The 19724-nt window shown below is 30.8% G+C and overlaps 2 protein-coding genes across 2 annotated transcripts; both read right to left on the bottom strand.

Moving 5' to 3' along the window:
* Positions 1 to 2129: 2129 nt before the first annotated feature.
* On the bottom strand, positions 2130 to 3373 carry LOC115716296 (pectinesterase inhibitor 7). The gene has a single exon (XM_030645057.2). The coding sequence runs from the start codon at positions 3173 to 3175 to the stop codon at positions 2558 to 2560; it is 618 nt and encodes a 205-aa protein (XP_030500917.2). The 5' UTR covers positions 3176 to 3373; the 3' UTR covers positions 2130 to 2557.
* Positions 3374 to 5164: 1791 nt separating this feature from the next.
* LOC115716292 (uncharacterized) lies at positions 5165 to 7996 on the bottom strand. Its single transcript, XM_030645054.2, has 9 exons — positions 7741 to 7996; positions 7500 to 7646; positions 7290 to 7387; positions 7071 to 7143; positions 6825 to 6885; positions 6654 to 6739; positions 6452 to 6541; positions 5485 to 5558; positions 5165 to 5302 (listed from the first exon to the last, which is right to left on the bottom strand). Exons 1-8 carry the CDS (start codon positions 7849 to 7851, stop codon positions 5496 to 5498), a joined length of 729 nt encoding a protein of 242 aa, XP_030500914.2. The 5' UTR covers positions 7852 to 7996; the 3' UTR covers positions 5165 to 5302; positions 5485 to 5495.
* Positions 7997 to 19724: the final 11728 nt, after the last annotated feature.

Genomic DNA, 19724 nt, shown 5'->3' with positions numbered 1-19724 from the left:
TTTAATAATTTATTTTAGTTATTAAATAATTAGTTTTAGCATTTAAATGGTTAGAATTAGAAAATTAGCGTTTTTGAGAAAATAGAAATGAAAATTGTCAAAATTACAAAATACCAAGTGGGGCCCATTAAAACCATGGCCGGCCACTTGGAGAGGTTTTTTCCAATTAATATTTTCATTATTTTAATGCCAAATAATTACTAACCTAAACCTAGTGGTTACCTATAAATAGATAGTGATGGCTCACACCAAAATGTGTGTGATTCAAGAGATTCAAGAGATTGCCTTCAGAAAAAATTGAGCCACTCACTATCCTTCTATAGCCGACCTCTATCTCTCTCTTTTCTTCTTCTAATTTCGAAAATCTTGAGTGATAGAGTAGTGCCCACACACATCAAGTGGTACCTCAATCATAGTTTGGAAGATCGTGAAGGATGCAAACTGAAGAGAAGGACATTCGGACTCAGATCTTGGTGATACTCTGTGACAGAAAGGATACAAGGGTTAGAGATCTGAGTGGAAGGAGACATATTATTCTGTTGCAACCAATGTAAGGTTTCCTAAACTTTATATGTGTTTATTATCGTTTTAGAAGTTCATATTTAGGATGTTAAACAACATACTTGTTAGTAAATCTAAGATCCTGGTAAAATAAATTTCAACAATATTGGGGTTCCATTGAGGCCAACCAAATGCAAAAGAGAGGATTGTGATGTCATCCTTAAATAGATTAAAGCTCGTTTGCTAACTTGGGCAACTCGAAACCTTTCTTTTGCGGGGAGGACTCAACTGATTCAATCCGTTCTCTTGGGGCTAAGGAATTATTGGATGAGCATTTTCATCCTTCCTCAAAGTATTATTAAGGAGGTTGAGAAGTTGTGTAGGGGTTTCTTGTGGGGATTTAAAGGAGATAGAAGTAAGATTCATCCTGCCTCTTGGGACACTGTTTGTCTTCCTAAAGCTTATGGTGGGCTCGGCTTTAAGGATGGATCTAATTGGAATAAAGCCATTCTAGGAAAATTCATTTGGGCTATTATGGAAAAACATGATATTCTTTGGGTGAAATGGGTGAATACAATTTATCTTAAGGGAGAAGATTTTTGGGACTATGAGCTCAAGATGAATACTAGAAAGCTTTGCCATTTGAGAATGAAGTTTGGCAAGGATAAATTGATGGCTGCTGGGAGGAAAGGTAAATTCTCTACTTCTTTGCTCTATAATGATCAACTTCAGTAGGCGGTGTTCCCTTACAAGCAAGCTATTTGGAGTAAAATGTTGCTTCCAAAGCATAGGTTCATAATGTGGCAAGTTGTGCATAGTAACTTGCTCACAAAAGACATGTTTTACAAGTTTCACATTGCTTTAGAGAACTTAAACTGCCCGGTTTGTTGTGTTGATTTGGAGAGTCATGAACACTTATTTTTTAGTTGTGAGTTATCTACTATGTTAAATGAGATTTTCAGGTGGATTGGGTTTGAAGCTTGGGCTAGGCATAAGGCGGGATAGATGAATTGGCTTTCGGTCAAGACTTCAAGCAAAACAATTCATCTTTTACAAATGATTCTTGCTGCCACAGTTTACTTTGTGTGGAAAAATAGGAACAATTGTGTACATGATAGCACTTGTTATATGGTGGGATATATAGTCAAAGAGATTAAAGATATTGTAAAGTATAGATCGTATAGCATGCCTAGGATTAAATATGTATTAGAAGGAAATGCTTTGTATAGGCGATTAATGAGTTGAGCAAAGTTGTTTGGGTGGAGCCGGTTGGTGAGGCTTGTTTTGTATGGTTTGTTCTTGATTAATGAAATTCTTCTTTAGTAAAAAAAAAACTGCATGCTCAAACAAAGATTAATGATGGAGACATTTTCAATTTGTACAATATAATCTTAACTGTACAATAATGAGTGTAATTAATATTAACTATGCAATAAAATATTGTACACCCCTAAAGATAACCAACTTAATTATATATATGATATTGAGTAATTTGAACAAATTTCTTCTATGCATGAAGTATGCACTAGAGGAGATCCACTGGGATTCGCATATACTTAAATATGCGTATAACTATAGGATCCTATAGTATACCATTTCATCACTCACTTACTTGTAGGCTTCAATTCAAATCAAGTTACATCAGCTAATAAAATCAATTCAATACTCACTTAGTTGTAGGCTTCTATCAGTTATTTATCTGAGATTCACATCACAAATAACATTACTCAAAACCTTTTCCCCCTTCACTAGTAAAATGTTCTGATCCCAACATGTAATATATTGATCGCAGAAAGAGAAGTATTGACCTTTTTTCTATACATGTACAGAAAACTCAGCCATCCATTTCATTGACATACAAGTCCAAGAAAAGACACCCCTGTTTTTTTCACCTTTAGACAACAAACGAAAAAGAAAAAATAAAAGGGTCTTTTTTACATCATATCCTCTCAAGTAGTTAATAGCTAAACAAACATATTTGATCTATAACACAGATTTGATTTTTACACAATGTAAGCCTAAAGTTATAATAATAAAAGTCACAAAAGTACAAGTCCTAAGGGTGGTGGTGCTTAGAAGCAAAACGATTAACCAAAGCAAGAGCATTACTAGTGACTTGAGCAACACTTACAACCCTTCTCCTAATGGCAGCCTTGACATTCCCATTATTCATACCACGCCCTCCAAACCCATCAAGACAAGTGTTCTCGTCAGTTAGAGCAGCGCTCACCCATGTCTGGACATTACTCATGTGCCATACAAAGTCCTGACCACTCCCCATGTGACCAAGTTCCCGGACCGACTGGCTGAGCCTGTCCACGGTGTCAGCCATGTTCTCTATGCAGTCTTTAACGGCTGCACGCTCTCTGGGAGTTATGCCTTTGACTCGGGTCATCTTGGACACGAAGTCAGAGGCTGATTTGGCCTTGGAAAGGCTTACTGCCAAGGCTGTTTGGGAGAGCTGGCGCTGACTTTGGCGGATTTTGGTGGCGAAGGCTGAGAGGGAGTGGACACATAGTGCAGGGTACGTTGTGGCCTTGCATGAGGCTTTGATGAAATCTAACGACTTTGAATTTGAATTTGATGGTGATGAGCTTTGTGCTTTGCTTAAGAGGAGTTGTAGAAGAGAAGCATAGAGAAGAACCCCAATTAAGGAGAAGCCAACTTTTGCCATTTCTTTAAGTTTTGGTTCGGTGTGGGGTGTGAATCTTTATTTGTGAAAGTTATATATATATATATATTATATATATATATATATAGAGAGAGAGAGAGATGAGAGGAATGTTCGAGTTTTCTATTTATCAACAGATTGAATACAGTGAGAGTTTTGTTAGATTTAGTTAAAGTAGGTCAAAAGTTCACATGTTTTAATATTCCTTTTTACTCTTTTCCTTCTTCTTTCTTTTTGGTGTGTATCTTTTACTGTTTAGTGATGATCATTATGAATTGGTAGATCTAAGTTCTAACTCACGTGATGTAATAATAACAAGAAGAGGACAAGGATAAAAGAGGTGCCTAACTACTATCCATTATTTAGTTTGGGCTAATTAGTAATTTTTTCGTGAACTTTGATATGTACCAAATCGTGTTCCCTGAACTTTTTTTGCCGTTAAAAATTCTCCTTGAACTATTGAGATTGTTAAATTTAAGGATTTTTATCTAATTTCATTCAATTTTACTGTTTCAGTGATTGTTTATGTATTATACCATGCTCCCTAGACTTTGATATCTACCAAATCATGCCCTTTAAGCTTTAATATGTACTAAATCATGCTCCTAAACTTTCATTCATGTTAGAATTTTTCTACTAAAATTAGATAAAAGTTCTTAAATCTAACAATCTCAATAGTTCAGGAAGAATTTTTAACAGCTAAAAAAGTTCAGAGGATGATTTGGTACATGTCAAAGTTCGGAGAGAAAAATTACTAGTTAGCCTTTAGTTTTAATATGCATAACAGAACCAAACTGTTTTTTAACAAATAGTATTTCCAAACGAGTTTTGGGGACCAAAGCATAGACATTCCATTATTAATATCGACTGGTCAAAGGCATAAATGCAATATGTACTATTTCAGCTAATGTACATATTTATTATTTCAGGGGTGTATAAGATCGATGGAGAACAAGGGTTTGTGATCTTTGTTTAGAAAATTTTACTCATCTCTTAAGACAAAAATTTGTGATGAAGTCTTATCAACAAAATGATTGTATATGACGTATATATATAAATATATAAATATACCTCTTGAAAAAAAGAAAAAGGAAAAAGAGACAGAGATGAAAAATTCTTCACGGCATAATTAATACAATAATACTCTCTCGTTGTGTGTCATGCAATGCAACCATTCAATCTTGTAATTAGAAAAAACAAAAATAAAAAACATAATTTTGCAAAGGATTTTTTTTTTTTTATTATTGTTTTAATTTTTTGTTTTTTTGCTAAACGTTTTATAAAGGAGTTTAACACACCTAATAAAATACTGTACAGGTTTAAATTATACAGGAAAAACATAGATTTACATCTTAATCCAGATTCTAAAATCATTCCAAGGTTTAAAACTGACTCAACCACAGTTACATGTATGTTGTCAAAAGATAAGATAAGGATTCAATTATACACTAAAGCAAATAATGACACGATTTTCAGTGCTCCTGCCTGGACACTGGATCATCATCTGCCAAGTATGATGCACTGAGTACTTAAAATAATGCTTTTTCTTTAGAGAGAAAAACTTAGAGCACCTCTAACCATAAACACTATAATTATGTTAATTTAATATAAAAATGATGTAATTTCAGTATCATATTATTTTTTCACTATAACCATCAACACGTTACACCAAAATAATTTTTAATTAAATATAATATTTTTGTATTATTATATTATTAAAAATGGCAAAAGATATACATATATTTGAGCTATAATATTAAATAAGAAGAAAAAAGCAATTAATAAATAAAAAAAGTTTTAGTGCTATCTATAGTGCCCCATTAAATTTAATGGAATAATATAGACAATACTATATATAAAATAGGTTTTATAGTTGGATTGGAATAGATTTAGTACTAAATCTTCACAACTTTAACATTTTAAAGTTCTATTAGAGATAGCCTTAAAATAATGCTTATATTTTACTTTTGGTAACCCAACATATATTAATAATAATAATAATAATAATAATTTATTTTCCTCTAAAAAAATATTATATATCATTACACTAAATTGTTTTTTTTATTTGGAAAGAACATCAAATTGATTGAAGCATAACTTTCACAGTGTTCCAAATTCACAGTTGCTGGCCTACATCCAAAAATCAGTAAAGTTTTTAGCAATATAACTATTTTAATTTAATAAATAAAATGTTTATTTGAAATAGACAATATATTGAAATGCGATTCCCAGTAAATATAACAAAATATATGGGACTATTACAAACACACGTCATAAAACAGAATGAGAAAAAAAGATAATATTTGACTCACCTGTAAACTAATTAAACTGTCATGTACTTAAGAACCGCTCCCCTAACTTTTTCCATGAACTCTGCTGCTTGTTTCTGCAACATAACAAAAGACTCAATTTAACATGATAGTTTTAACAGTGTATTCAAGGGAATTTTGTTCTGTATATTATGTTGTATGAAGTTTAGGCATGTAAAAATTCAAGTACGGTCACATGGGTCCCCATATTATTTCAGCTACATATTTTCTTTCAAATGATTGTCCAATACTACAATCTTTTTTTGAGGGTCAGGAAAGTCCAGAGAATTACAAGGTAGGTTCTCACAATTTCTTTGAAAACTAGATTCTCTGTCTAAGGTTTTGCTCTGGCTCTGTCATTGACTATAATAGGTGTCAAAAAGTGACTAGAACCTCAAGCTTTGTAGAGACAAAACTACATGTCTTACTATTTGAGCTACCCCTAGGTGATTTCAGTAAGTAATTGATCTCTGCTAATTACAGAATTTCTCTTATTGCATGGTTTCTATATGCACTTGGTTGCTCTTAATATGCTTAATGCGAGGACAGGAACAAGTAAAACATGAGTCTGAGAAGAATAATGTATCAACGGCAGCATGAATATAAACTCGAATTTACACTACACCACTTCCAATTATGTACATTCTTTATTTTATTTTTCTTAACTAGACCCCCCCCCCCCCCCACCCCCCGCGCCTAATCCTACCACATTTGAATACCGAAAAGCTATAACAATTGTTATGTAGGTACTCAAGACTCGAACTTCATACTTCTAGTCATATAATGTTTTATACTTATAACACTTCTTTCTTTGCTGAAGTCTTGTAAGAACACCATTTACTAAACCTTGGTTCAGTGATGACAAGTAACAACAATAGATGAATATCATACATTTAGCTATGTATCTTTCAAGTGAACTACTAAAGCAAATGACAAAAAATTAAAAAGGGTATGGAAATGGTTATATTACCTGGTCCCCGCTGTGCGCATTTGCTATGTTCTCATCAAGAAGAGTCAATAAGGATCTATTAAGTGCATTCTGCTCGACCATCTCCAGTAACTGAATTATTTTAAGAACCAAAAATAATAAAGAAATTTTCTTAAGCAAATAAAGCAAGAACAATAAAGTAATCAAATTTGATGGAACAGAAGTGAAAACAAAGGGAGCATACAGTTGCTTTTACATCCCTTGATGTCAAAATTTTTGTTAGGTTTTCCCTAGCTTTTACAATGTCAGTTTGCATTTTATCATATGCCTCTGCACAAAAATAGTATTAGCTCATCAGCAAAAATATACAAGAATCCAATCCCAAAATGACTTAAGTTTGTCACTTATAACAAACCTGTTCCTTCCTGCAGAGCTTTCTGCAAAGCTTCCAGCTCGATTAATCTATCTTCCATAGCCTGCGAAGCCCATAAACATATTATCATACTACAAAATGAAATTAACCCATATTTATAATGGGGTGTATTGTATAACAATATATAAATGCATATATATAAATATATACCTTAAGGTTATTGTGTAAAATTACATATTTATAATGGGGTGTATAACAATATATAAATACATATATATAAATATATACCTCAGTTTTAGGAACTGCAAACCGAAGTTGACCCAACTCTAGTTGTACATGTGAAAAAAATTCCTTCGTCAATCTGCAGCCATCGAATTTTAGTTGGTTCAAAACAGATTTTTGAACCACATAACAATCCATATCATAATTCATTGAAGGAATTGAAATAGGTGTAAAAGCTACTATGAAACTTGTACTCCTTTTTTCTAAAAATTGAAAAGCACTGACCTTGGCCTCAACCTTGCGATCTCGAACTCGATGTCTTGTGCTTCAGTATCAAGAAAGTACTCAATAAGCCCAGCGGCAGAATCAGGGGCCACACGAGACTGAAAAAAAAAGAAAGAAAGAAAGAGAAAACGATATTCATTCAAATTTCAAAACCACAAACACATAAATGAAAAGTAAACTAGAAAGGAAAAAAAAAAGGTATTGAATTACTTGACGGAGAGCTGCACGGCGAGCTTTCTCTTCAAGAACTTGTTGTTCAAAAGCTTCCCGAGCTTCGGCATCCTTCTCAAGCCGTCTCTTGAACTCCACCCTAGCGAGGTGGCCCGTTTGTGGAGGCCCTAAAATGCCCTCTGGGTCCTTCACTTCCAATAAAAAAAGTTCAAATTAACAAAGTAGAGGAAATTAGAGAAGGGTGGTGGAAGTGAAAAGCAACAAAAAGAAAAGTACCTACCCATGCAACGCAGGAAATTCTGGTGGGTCTGAAGCGAGTAGGATTGGGAGATGTAGTACGGAGGAATGGAATAGAAGTGGCGAGGCCGATTGAATTTGAGAGAGCGGCCATGGCTTGAGTGAGTTGAAGCTATCATCACTGTGTGCTCGGCGATTTTATCTTTCCGTTATCCATTTGAGTGGCAATAATGGTAAATAGATGGTTTGTTCGTGGCGGGAAGAAAACGACTGTCCGTACGTGGAGAGTCCAAAGCCCAAGCCCACGTTTCCGAACATGGACTCAGCCCTTTTTTCTTTGCATGGGGTGGGATTTATTTTGGGGAAATTTTTAGTTATATACTTAATTATAAAATAATTAACAAATATACCATTAATTATTTAAATAGCACAATAAACGGTACTTGTACCGCATATATAAACAAATATATATGCTATTCACTTTTTTATCGTTACTGTTAGATTAAGTGGCACATTTTTTTTCATCATTTACTCTTTTTTTTTATGGTGACTAATTTTTTTAATTTATTTTTTTATTATTTTCTTTTTTGCATTTATATCTATTTCTATTTTTTATAATTTTTAAAAAACAACAATTACATCGTTAATTATTTTGAATAAAAAATAATATTATTGCAATCTACTCTTCAAGTTGATCATTTTCATATGTGAGAAATATATATTTTTTTTACCATCACCAAAGAATATATCTAAAATCAAAAGTAATTAGGTACTACGATACTAATGAGTTTTAGTATATATAAAATTAATATATCTAATTACTTTTAGTAACTGAATTGTTCAAAAATTTTATATATTAATTTTTAAACTCATTAAAAGAAACTCATTAATATGTACCATACTAATTTTAGTAACTGAATTGTTCAAAAATTTTATATAAAAGAAACAAATATATACTTTTAGTATGGTACATTTTAATGAGTTTCTTTTATAAATTGTTCAAAAAAATAACAAAATTTTTAAACTCATTAAAATGTACCATACTAAAAGTATTTTTTTATTGTGACTAATTTATCTAAAAAATATTAATTTTATATTTAAAAGTTACTAGATGTTATTAAAAAGTAATTAGGTACTACGATACTAATTGGTTTCTTTTTAATAATAAGTTTTACTTTGAGATAATATTATCTCATTTATATTTTTGTTACCACTTTTAAAATCATATTGTTGTTTATTTAGGAATTAGTTACTTTCAAAATTATAATTTTATTTTTAAGTTATATTATATTATTGATCAAGATACATTTGTATTACTTTTATATATATATATATAATATGTATAGTTAAAACTAATAAATTATATTAAAGTATAATAAATTATGATATAACTTATTAGCAACATTAGTTTAACTTTTTTTTAATTTTATATTTTTTAAAATATAAATATAATGTACTATCTAGTTTCTTTACAAGTAACTTTAAAATATATCAAAAGTGTTCTATAAAATAAATATATGAAAACTACAATTTAGTTACTTTTAATTATTAAATAAAAAAAATATTTTTAGTAACATATGGAATTGATTAGTATATTTAATTTTGTCTAAATTTAATGTTTAATTTTTTTTTTATAAATATAATTTATACGATGTTCAAGATATTATTTGGTGTATTTACAAGTTATTTTATAATTCTATCAAAATAAGTTTATTTATAGTTTAATCTTGTAATATCTAAAAATAAAATAAGAAAAATACTTTTTAGTAACCTATCAAGTTGTTGATACATTAAATTTTGTTTCGTTTAAGTTTAAAGATTAATTACTTATTTGTTAAGAAAATATAAAAGAAACTAAAATGTTATATTTCTCTAATTATCTTCTTTAGTGATGATGAAAAAATATATACTTTTCACATATTAAAATAATTTTTTTTAAAAAAAGTTACAATGATATAACTCTTAAAATAAACAATTATTTTTGTAGTAAAAGTTAATGTTTTAAAACATGAAAAAAGAAAAAAAAATAAAAAAAGAAGAAAGAAAGAGAAATGAGTACATGAAGTTGAAAATTATTATAAAATTTTTCAAAAATAAATAAAATAAAATAAAAGAGACATGTTTTTTTTTACAATGAAATAAAAGAGATATGTTGATCTCATGTCATTAAAAGAAAAAGTAATAAAATAAATAAATAAATAAAAAGAAAAATAATATAGAGGAGGTAGATGGATGCTTAGGTAAAAAAAAAACTACCTTGTACATACAAAATGAAAAAAAAAAAAAAAAAAAAAAAAAAAGAAGAGCAGCGTACCTAAGTATATACCTGCCAAAAAAATTGCAAAACTAGAGGTATATTTAACACTTAAAACCATTAACGTTAGTTGTAATATATTTTTCAAAATTTTGTTTCTGGGTGTAATTTTCTCTTTATTTTGAGGAAATTACGAATTTTAAAGGTTCTTATCATAAATTTGATACATTTAAGTTTGACCAATTTATGTGTTATTTTTTATTTTATAATCCTTTTATGGTATTTAATATGCCATATACATGTAATTAGGTTTTCAAATTCCATATTTAATGTTTTTATTTGTTTAAGAAGTTTTATTTGTCATTGATATCGGAAAAGTCACTGTAGTTTGTTGTCCGTGCTGGAAGAGTCACCGGAGTAGCGGCCGGTACTAAAAAAGTCAATGGAGTAGCGGCCGGTGCTGGAAAAGTCTTCGGAATTGCTGTCGACACCGAAAAATTCGTCCAATTGACATTGTCGCGCAGAAAAATTACTGAACAAAATCACCAAGAAAGAATTCTTGGTGATTTTTTTGTTGACAATGTCGATTCTAACGACTTTTCTGACGCTAGCAGCTACTCCTGCGACTTTTCCGGCACCGACAACAAACTTCGGTAAAATCATCAGAATTGGCATAGTCGTCGAAAAAATTACCAAGAAACTGGTTTCTTGATGAAGAAACCAGTTACTTGGATGAAGAAATCCGTTTCTTGATGAAGAAATTGGTTTCTTGGTGATTTTTCCAGTGATTTTTCTGACGAAAATGGCAATTCTGATGATTTTTTTGGCGTTGGTAGCAACTCTGACGACTAATACACCGGCAGCTACTCCGGCAACTTTTTCAGTACCGACAGTAAACTCTGAGAAATTAATCGAAATTGGCATTGTCGCCGGAAAAATTACCAAGAAACTGGTTTCTTATCTTCATCAAGAAACTGATCTTGATGAATAAATCAGTTTCTTGGTAATTTTTTTGTGATTTTTCTAGCGATAATGCCGATTCCGATGACTTTTTTAGCGCCGGTAGCAACTACGGTGACTTTCCCAGTGCCGGCAGCAACTCCAGCGATTATGTTAATTTTGATAACTTATTTCAGTTAACTTTAGTGTTTAGCATTTATATTTCGTTATGATTTTTCATAGTGTCGGATCTGGTTTCATAGGGTTCATAAGTTCAAAACAGGTTTTACAAGTTTTAAGGGTTCTATAATGAGGTTGCTCTATTTTATGATGTTATTGTAGATTTTTTATATTAAGTTTCTTTTTATTATTTTGTTTCTAGGTTTGAAACTGGTTTACACACTTATATTTTATTTTACATTATTACTGAGCATTGTGTGTTGTTTTGTTTATACTTATGAGTATTTTTTTTGTGTTTTTTTTTCTCTAATTGGTTGATTGATGAAACTGATTTCAATTATTTTCAGTGTATATCCTTTTTGTTTTGTTTTTATAATCTATATTACTGTTGTGTAACGAAACTAGTTCCTTGATGAAGAAACCACTTTCTTGGTGAAGAAACCGGTTTCCACTTTCTTGGTGATTTTTCTAGTGATATTGCTGGCGACAATGCCAATTTTAATGACTTTTTTGATGCTGGCAATAACTCCGGCAACTTTTCCGGCACCAACATCAAACTCCAAAATAGTCGTCGGAATTGGCATTGTCACCGGAAAAATTACCAAGAAACCAGTTTCTTTTTTATTTCAACTGTAATTTTTCTGGCGACAATGCTAATTCTGATGACTTTTTCAGCGCTGGCAGCAACTCCGGCGACTTTTTCGGCACCGGCAACTACTCTGACGACTTTTTCGGTGCCGTCAGCAATCTTCGGTGACTTTTTCAGCATGAGTGACAATTCTGGCGATTACTATAGTTTTATTTGTTTTATTTTTTAAAAAAATAAATAAATATGAAGGAAATTTTAATATTTTTTATGGTAATTTAATTAAGTTTTTATTTTTTATGAATCTTAAATTCAGATTTTTTTATTAATGTTTTATATGGGTGGCGTTTGGTAACACTTTTTTAATCAGTTTTTTGTTTTTAAAAGTAGAAAAGTGAAAATATTTTTCAAAAACATGTTCTATAAAACTGTTTTTACTTTTCAATTTTATAATTAGAAATCAAAATTTTAAAAACAAAAAAAATCACTTTCAATATTTTTTTCAAACAGTTTTTTTTCTTAATCAATCTTTTAGATTACGACCAGACCCAGACCCAAATCCCCTCCCTACGGCCCTGGCGCTAAACCCGACTTTTGACTTGAACCCGAATCCGACCCCGGACCTACACCCGACTTAAATAAAATCAAAAAATAAAAATAAAAATAAACTTTACAGAACACACTTTTGTTTTCTGTTTTTAAAATTGAAAAATAAAGTGGTTATAGAACGCATTTTTGTTTTTTAAAAAATAAATTTTTTAAAAACAAAAATTTTACTTTCATTTTGTGATTAAAAAATTAAAAAATAAAAGTGTTACCAAACGGCACCCAAGTTTTTTTTAAAGAAAAAAATACATATTTTTAATTTGATTGGTTAGATAATGTCATATTTAGTGGCATTTACTTTTTATGCCATATTTATCATAACCTTAATAATTTTTTCCATATTTTTGAAAATAGCCCATTTATTTATGGAATAATTACATAAGGCTATTTTTTTTGTAAAATATTTACATTTTTACATTCAAATAATATTTTTTTTTACATTTTAACGGTTTTTCAAAAAATAACACGAAAACAACATAAAATCAATAAAAAAAAACTACATAAAAGTAACATCAAAATAACATACAGATAACAAAAAATCAACAACAAATTAACAAGATTACAACATAAAAAGATCCTATTTTCTGTAAATAAAATAAAAAAATTGTAAAAATATTTAAAATTCCATGAAATCGTATTTTTGTTATTTTTTTGTTGTTTTTATGTTTTTGTGAAATAATCCATTTATTTATTGGAAAACTTACAAAAATACTGAGGCCTAATATTTAGAAAAATACGGTCACACGATAAAAATAACTTTTATACTTTTCTGGCCTATTTTTTTTTAATTTTATACTGTGAACAGTAAAAAAGGACAATGACGCCTCCTTCTTCGTTGTACATGGACAGAGCAATACCGAAACCTTAAAAACACCAGGAAAATACCTAAAAATTATGGCGAACTCGAAAAAGAGTAAATTGACGACAAATTAAGACCCAACAACTACATTTAAGCTAGATTCAAAGGAAACAAAAGAGGTAAATACACCTAAACCTACAGTATTTTAATTTTAAAAAAAATAAAAAAAAAATACACCCAAAACTAGATTTAGAATTTAAAAAATTAAAAAGAGTATAATCTGAAAATGTATAATTATATATGCCATTTAAAAAAGAAAAAAAAATAAATATTCATATAGATCAGTCGTGAGAAATGATTAATAATGTACATTACAAAATTTAATGTTGTTCTACAGTCGTTCTTGGCTTATAACCATAAATTTATTGCTAATTAGGGGAATCAGCCAAATCATAAAAAGGACAATAGAAAAACAATTTTCATGTTCTATTTTTTTAGTATTAGTTTACTGTTGTTTTAATTGAAAAAAAAAAGATCGAGTTAATGAAATACTGTGAAAAATTACATGTTATGGAATCTATACCAGTTCTGTTAAAGAGCAATGGACGATGGGAAGAAGAACATAATTATGTCAATTATGAGGCTAGTGGAGAATTCATACAAAAAGATTACAAGTATGAAGAGCTATTACAGATACTACTTACTTCATTGGGGTGCAAAAATACAAGAACAACACTGCAAATACAGTACCAAGCAAAAGATGGAATACCACTGATTAAAATATTCAACGATGCGAGTCTCTTCTTTTGCTTGCAATTAAAGATTAAAGGTGATAATTCATGATCTAGAGGCTTGCTTCAATCTCTAAATAGATTTAAGCAACTTGCACACCTTTTGATCTTCCCTTGGTAACACATACCCTTCTGGTTGTTTCATATAAATAATTTTATCAAGATTGTCATTTAGAAAAGCGGTCTTGACGTCCATTTTCCATATCTCATAGCCATAATTGTTAGCTATAGAAAGAAGAATACAAATGGATTTAAGAATTGTCACAGGAGAGAAGGTTTCGTTGTAGTCGATGCATTCTCGCTGTGTGTAGCCTTTGGCTACAAGCCTAGCTTTAAAATTCTCAACCTTCCCTTTAGGATTTCTCTTCTTCTTGAAAATCCACTTACACCATGTGGGTGTAATGTCACCAGGTGGAGTTTCATACTCCAGACTTTGTTGGGGCGCATGGAATTTACTTCTTGATCCATGGCATTGTTCACTTGTCTGAGTCAGGGTCTTCCATCGCTTCTTTGTAAGTTAATAGATCGTCCTTGTCTATGTCAGAGATAATAACATGTTCTTCATGTTTATAGCAGATAGGTTGTCTCAAAATCCTCCCACTACGATGATGTACTGGGGTTTCCTATTAAGAACTGTGGTAATTGTTGTGGGTTGTTCAATTAATGGTGTTAAAATCGTTGGATAAGAATTATGATTATTTCTGATATTCTTGATAACCACTTGACTGTGTGGCTTGTGACTTTTCATATAGTCATGTTTAAAAAAAGTAACATATGTCGATACATATACTTTATTGTCTTGATGACTATAGAATTAGGCACCTCGAGTTTCATCTGAGTATACTACAAGCAAACACACTTCAGACCTAGGAGCAAGTTTCTCAATCTTCAATTTAACAACATGAGTAGGACAACCACAAATATGAAAAATATTTTAAACTGGGTTTTATCCCATTCTATAATTCTAGGGGTGTACATCGGTAGATTTGGTCAGGTTATAGTATATTTTTACCAACCCAATATAAATGTCGGGTTACAAATATCTAATTGTAACACGTCTAATAAAAAAAAGTGTAACTCGCCCATTAATTTTTGTCGGTTTGATCGGTTTAACCCATTTAAACGATCTTTATTTTTTATTTTTTTTTTATTATTGTTAGTTTTTGGTGTTCAAATAATTGATTTGAAAAAATAAATGTATAGTATACACCTTTTAAGATTAAAAGGGTTATAGTTTAAATTAATATTAAAAATAAGTATAAATTGAATAAATATTAAAGTATTAAATAATATTTTTTAAAAATTAGAATAAAAAAAATATACTCATATGTAAATTCTAAATTTCAACTTTAATATTCAAATACAATTAATATTATTAACTATAAATTCTAAATTTTAAATCAAATACTATAAAATACAAACTTTAAATATAAAATAGTTTAATTATTAAACGTAATTTATATATTATATTATAGATAAGTTTAGTAATAAATATGTAAATTGATTCATTCAGTTCATTCGAGTTATTTGGGCGGGTTAGAATAATATTCAACCTGCCCAATATATTCATTGGGCAGTTTGAATTTTTTGTAAAGTTATTCGAGTTGTGTCTTTTATCGTTTTATTCAGTTTCGTTTGGGCAGTTTATTCGGGTTGGGCAATTTATAAACTCTTTTGAACAACCCTATATAATTCTATTGGAGTATTGCTTATCCTTTTTGAGGATATTATATTCAAAATGTAGGCAGGGCCTGTTGGGTTTTATGCCCTAAATAAAACTCCATTTCAATGTAATCCATTTTATTCAACATCAATAAAGAAACAGAAGTATTTTTCATTCATTTGTGTATGTTTTGGTTCACCTTATCAATTTCTTGTCTATTTGATTTATAAATTCATCTGAAACCCTTTTTACATACTTGATCCTGTTTATTGTGTCGTCAACATATTGGAAAGTAAACATGACTATGTGAATAAAAATTCCTAAATTTATCAGACATAGGGTTTTACTGATATGATAATCTACAACAGAGTTTACTTGCATTTGGAGAAATGCTATGTTCTTTCCAGAGCATTGGTTAAAGTAAAGCTCAGGTTGGGTGCATGGAGTATGCATCGGAAGGGACTGATATTGAACTTTGACTTAGATTTATTAAACTTACCGTAATATCTATTCAAGTCAATATCGTCTAGTTGATCCTAGATCAAATGATCTTAATCCTGTTATGATTAGGCTCAATCTCAAGAGGTTATTCATGTTCTTTGATTTGTTAGTGAAGCCTACTTTTGGGTCAGGGTGATACGTACATTTTGGGAACACAGTAGTGCAATTGAGTGGGAGCGCTAACATAAACATGGAATCTATAGCTTCTATCTGGCAAATAGTAAGTAAAGAATGATCTCCTTCGAGCTTGACCAAACGAAAATAAATGGTGGAGTACTCATTTCACATAAGATGAAATATCATTTATACGGGGTTAAGTGTTTTAAGGATAAAATACATTGTAGGGTGTAACGGTAATCTAATCCCTTTACAGTGTAGATCATTCATATAGAGGATCATTGATCAAATTAGGATTATAACAATGGATAACTAATGATGTGTCTATATGGTGGAATATATAGAGCATTCTATATACTGAGAGTGCAATTCTAAGTTCTATGCGTGGATTCAACGAAGAATTAATAAGTCAGTGAATTTAGATTATAAATTCTTGATCTGCTTATTGGAAGCTCTGTTATATAAACTCATGGTCCCCCCACTAGTTGAGATAATATTACTTGTAAGACTCATATAATTGGTTTTGATTAATCAATTATAATTCTCAAATTAGACTATGTCTATTTGTGAATTTTTCACTAAGTAAGGGCGAAATTGTAAAGAAAGAGTTTTTAGGGCATATTTGTTAATTATGATACTTTGTATGGTTCAATTAATAAATATGATAAATGACAATATTATTTAATAATTATTTATAGTTATTAAATAGTTAGAATTGGCATTTAAATGGTTGAATTTGAAAATTGGCGTTTTTGAGAAAATGAGATGCAGAAATGATAAAACTGCAAAATTGCAAAAAGTGAGGCCCAAATCCACATAGCCATGGCCGGGCACTTTTATAGGGTTTATCATCTGATATTTTTATTATTTTAATGCCAAATAATTCAAACCTAACCCTAGTGGAATGCTATAAATAGATAGTGAATGCTTCAGGAAAATTACACTTTCATTCAGAGAAAAACCTGAGCCTTCTCTTTCTAAAACCCTAGCCGCCACTTTAAACTCTCTTCTTCCCTCTTGAATTTCGAACCACTTAGTGATTAGAGTAGTGCCCACACACAGCAAGTGATACCTCAATCATAGTGAGGAAGATCGTGAAGAAAGACATTCAACAAGAAGGAGTTTCAGCACTAAAGAAGGAGAGAAAGAGATCCAGGTTCAGATCTTGATAATACTCTGCGACAGAAAGGATACAAGGGTTAGAGATCTGAACGGAATGAGGCATTTAATTCCATTGCACCCAATGTAAGGTTTCTAATACTTTATATGTATTTATTTCATAATCGTTTTAGAAGTTCATATTTAGGGTATTAATCAACATACTTGTGAGCAGATCTAAGATCCTGGTAAAATAATTTTCAACAGGGCCAGCCCTGAGCATAGGCGGGCTAGGCCTGTACCTAGGGCCCACCTAGCCCAGGAGCCCAAAAAACATTTGTCCCCTTTTAAAATTATACATTTTTTTTATCAATTTTGAAAAATACCACATTTTTTTCTAAATGAGGACCTGAATTTTTTTTTCCATACGACCCACAAAATTTCAGGGCCGGCCCTGAATGTAGGTAGCTGCTAGAAGTGCGTGTCGCTAAAAGTTTAGTGGCAGTGATGAGTAACGCTTCATTGATCTGACCATGTCTAATAAAGTCCAGTTTCTTCTCTATGCAACACCATTCTACTGAGGTGTTCTAGGTGCTTTAAGTTAATATAAGATCCATTCTTCCAGTAAATAGTCTTTGAATTTAGAATCCAAATACTCTCCACCACGATCTAATCGAAGTGTCTTTAATAATTTACCTAACTGCTTTTTAGCTATGTCTAATATAGGTCTCTGAACTTGGGTCAAAGGCAAGCCATTATTTTCTCCATTCTCTGAGAAAACTTTTCTTAATGGGCTAGATTTTGCTTGGTCTCGAGCAACTCGTTGGACACTCAAACTATGTTTGGGTCTTGATCATAATGGTAGCCATCTTTGTAGTACCCATCTTTAACGTACTCTCCATTGTCATCTTCCTTCTCATCTTCAACATCTCAGTTTGTCATCATCACTGTTATGTTGTTTATGAAGGTTGGCCTCTCGGTTGTCTGAGTTGGATGTATCCCCTTTCCTGCGTTGCTTAGTTGGGCGAGGCTTGGAGACAAAGGGTTTACATCCTCCATAACAATGTCGGTGCCATCAGGAGGGTTCTTCTTAGTTACAGTTTTTCGTGTAAAAACCATGTTAGCAGTAACTGTATAAGTTTATGTCTTTTTTTGACTCTCAATGAAAGTACCAAAATGTTTACCTCAAAAACTAAATATTTGAGGACTAAAGAAATAATAAAATGCTAAAATTTCTAAGATGGAGATTTTTACGTGGTTCAGGTGTTAATTAACCTTAGTCCACGAGTCATTCTATTAGCCTTTAGTGGCATATTTGATGTGTTTACAGTATTTAGCAGGAAACCCTAACTTTGTACTCTTAGAGCCTGTTTGGCGTTATAGTTTAAAAACAGTTTTTACTTTTTAAAATGAGAAAATTACATTTTAAAAATAAGTGGAGGTGTTTGGCTATAATTTTTAAAAAGTGTTTTTAAAAACTGGATTAAAAAAAACAAAAACTCAGAGAACATCCAAAACCTGTTTTCTGAATTCTAAAAAATACTTCTCAAAATTATTCTCCGTGTTCTCAAACTCTGAGATCTCCTTCAGTATCAATGGCTCCTCTCAATCAGGTATTTTCTTCTTCTTCTTCTTCTTCTTCTTCTTCTTCTTCTTCTTCTTCTTCTTCTTCTTCTTCTTCTTCTTCTTCTTCTTCTTCTTCTTCTTCTTCTTCTTCTTCTTCTTTCCCCTAAAAGCTACAGGTCTTCTCTTCTTCTCTGCCTTAAAAACTAATTACAGGTCTTCTTCTTTTTTTCCCTAAAATCAATCTTATGCATATTGTTCAATGTGATTATTTATAACTCTTGTCGATTTATGAATTGGTCTTTCAAATTTTTTGATTTACTTTAATTAGGTTTAAATTTGAAATGGGATTAGTCTGGATCTGAACTCTAAAGAGAAGACAAGTTGATCAACAAGGTTAGTTCAATATGTGGTTTGACCTAGATTTCTCATTCTCTGTATTTGATTTACTTTTTTATTTGTTCTCTTTATTTTCTGAAATTGCTGGATGTGAATTTTCGGTTGATTGTTTGCCATTGAGTTAAAATCTGTATCGAATTCCAGAAGTGGATTGCCTATTTGAAAAATCAACATATATTTCCCAATTTATAATTAAAGAAAAATAATAGTCTTACTATCAACCTTATTACTCATCGTCTGGAGAGTCCAAATCCAGCAGGAGAGTCCAAATGGAAATGGCACTAAACCAAGTGTGGTGTGGTGTGGTCTTATTTAATAATAGAATGACAAACCCAATAATCTGCTTTGGATATGGCTATGGTTATGGCTAGTGACTCACAAAGCATATATACATACATGTATTTTACTTTTTACTTTTCTGCATTTGTATAATAAAATATTTGAAATCTAGTATTAAGCTGAAATCCAAAGGCATAAGACATGTGCACTTCAATTGTTTTTTTTTTTATATATGGAATTTTGAGTGCAATT

This window comes from Cannabis sativa, chromosome 5 (genome assembly GCF_029168945.1).
Source record: "Cannabis sativa cultivar Pink pepper isolate KNU-18-1 chromosome 5, ASM2916894v1, whole genome shotgun sequence".
NCBI classification, from domain to species: Eukaryota; Viridiplantae; Streptophyta; class Magnoliopsida; order Rosales; family Cannabaceae; genus Cannabis; species Cannabis sativa.
The sequence above is the reverse complement of the archived record's forward strand: the minus strand, read 5'-3'. Positions and strand labels throughout refer to the sequence as shown.

Coding starts and splice junctions, on each gene's coding strand:
- LOC115716296 (XM_030645057.2), bottom strand. CDS start 3,175: ATGGCAAAAGTTGGCTTCTCCTTAATTGGGGTTCTTCTCTATGCTTCT.
- LOC115716292 (XM_030645054.2), bottom strand. CDS start 7,851: ATGGCCGCTCTCTCAAATTCAATCGGCCTCGCCACTTCTATTCCATTC. Junction 7,647..7,740: donor GAATTTCCTGCGTTGCATGG/GTAGGTACTTTT, acceptor TTGGAAGTGAAG/GACCCAGAGGGCATTTTAGG. Junction 7,144..7,289: donor ATCGCAAGGTTGAGGCCAAG/GTCAGTGCTTTT, acceptor CGATGGCTGCAG/ATTGACGAAGGAATTTTTTT.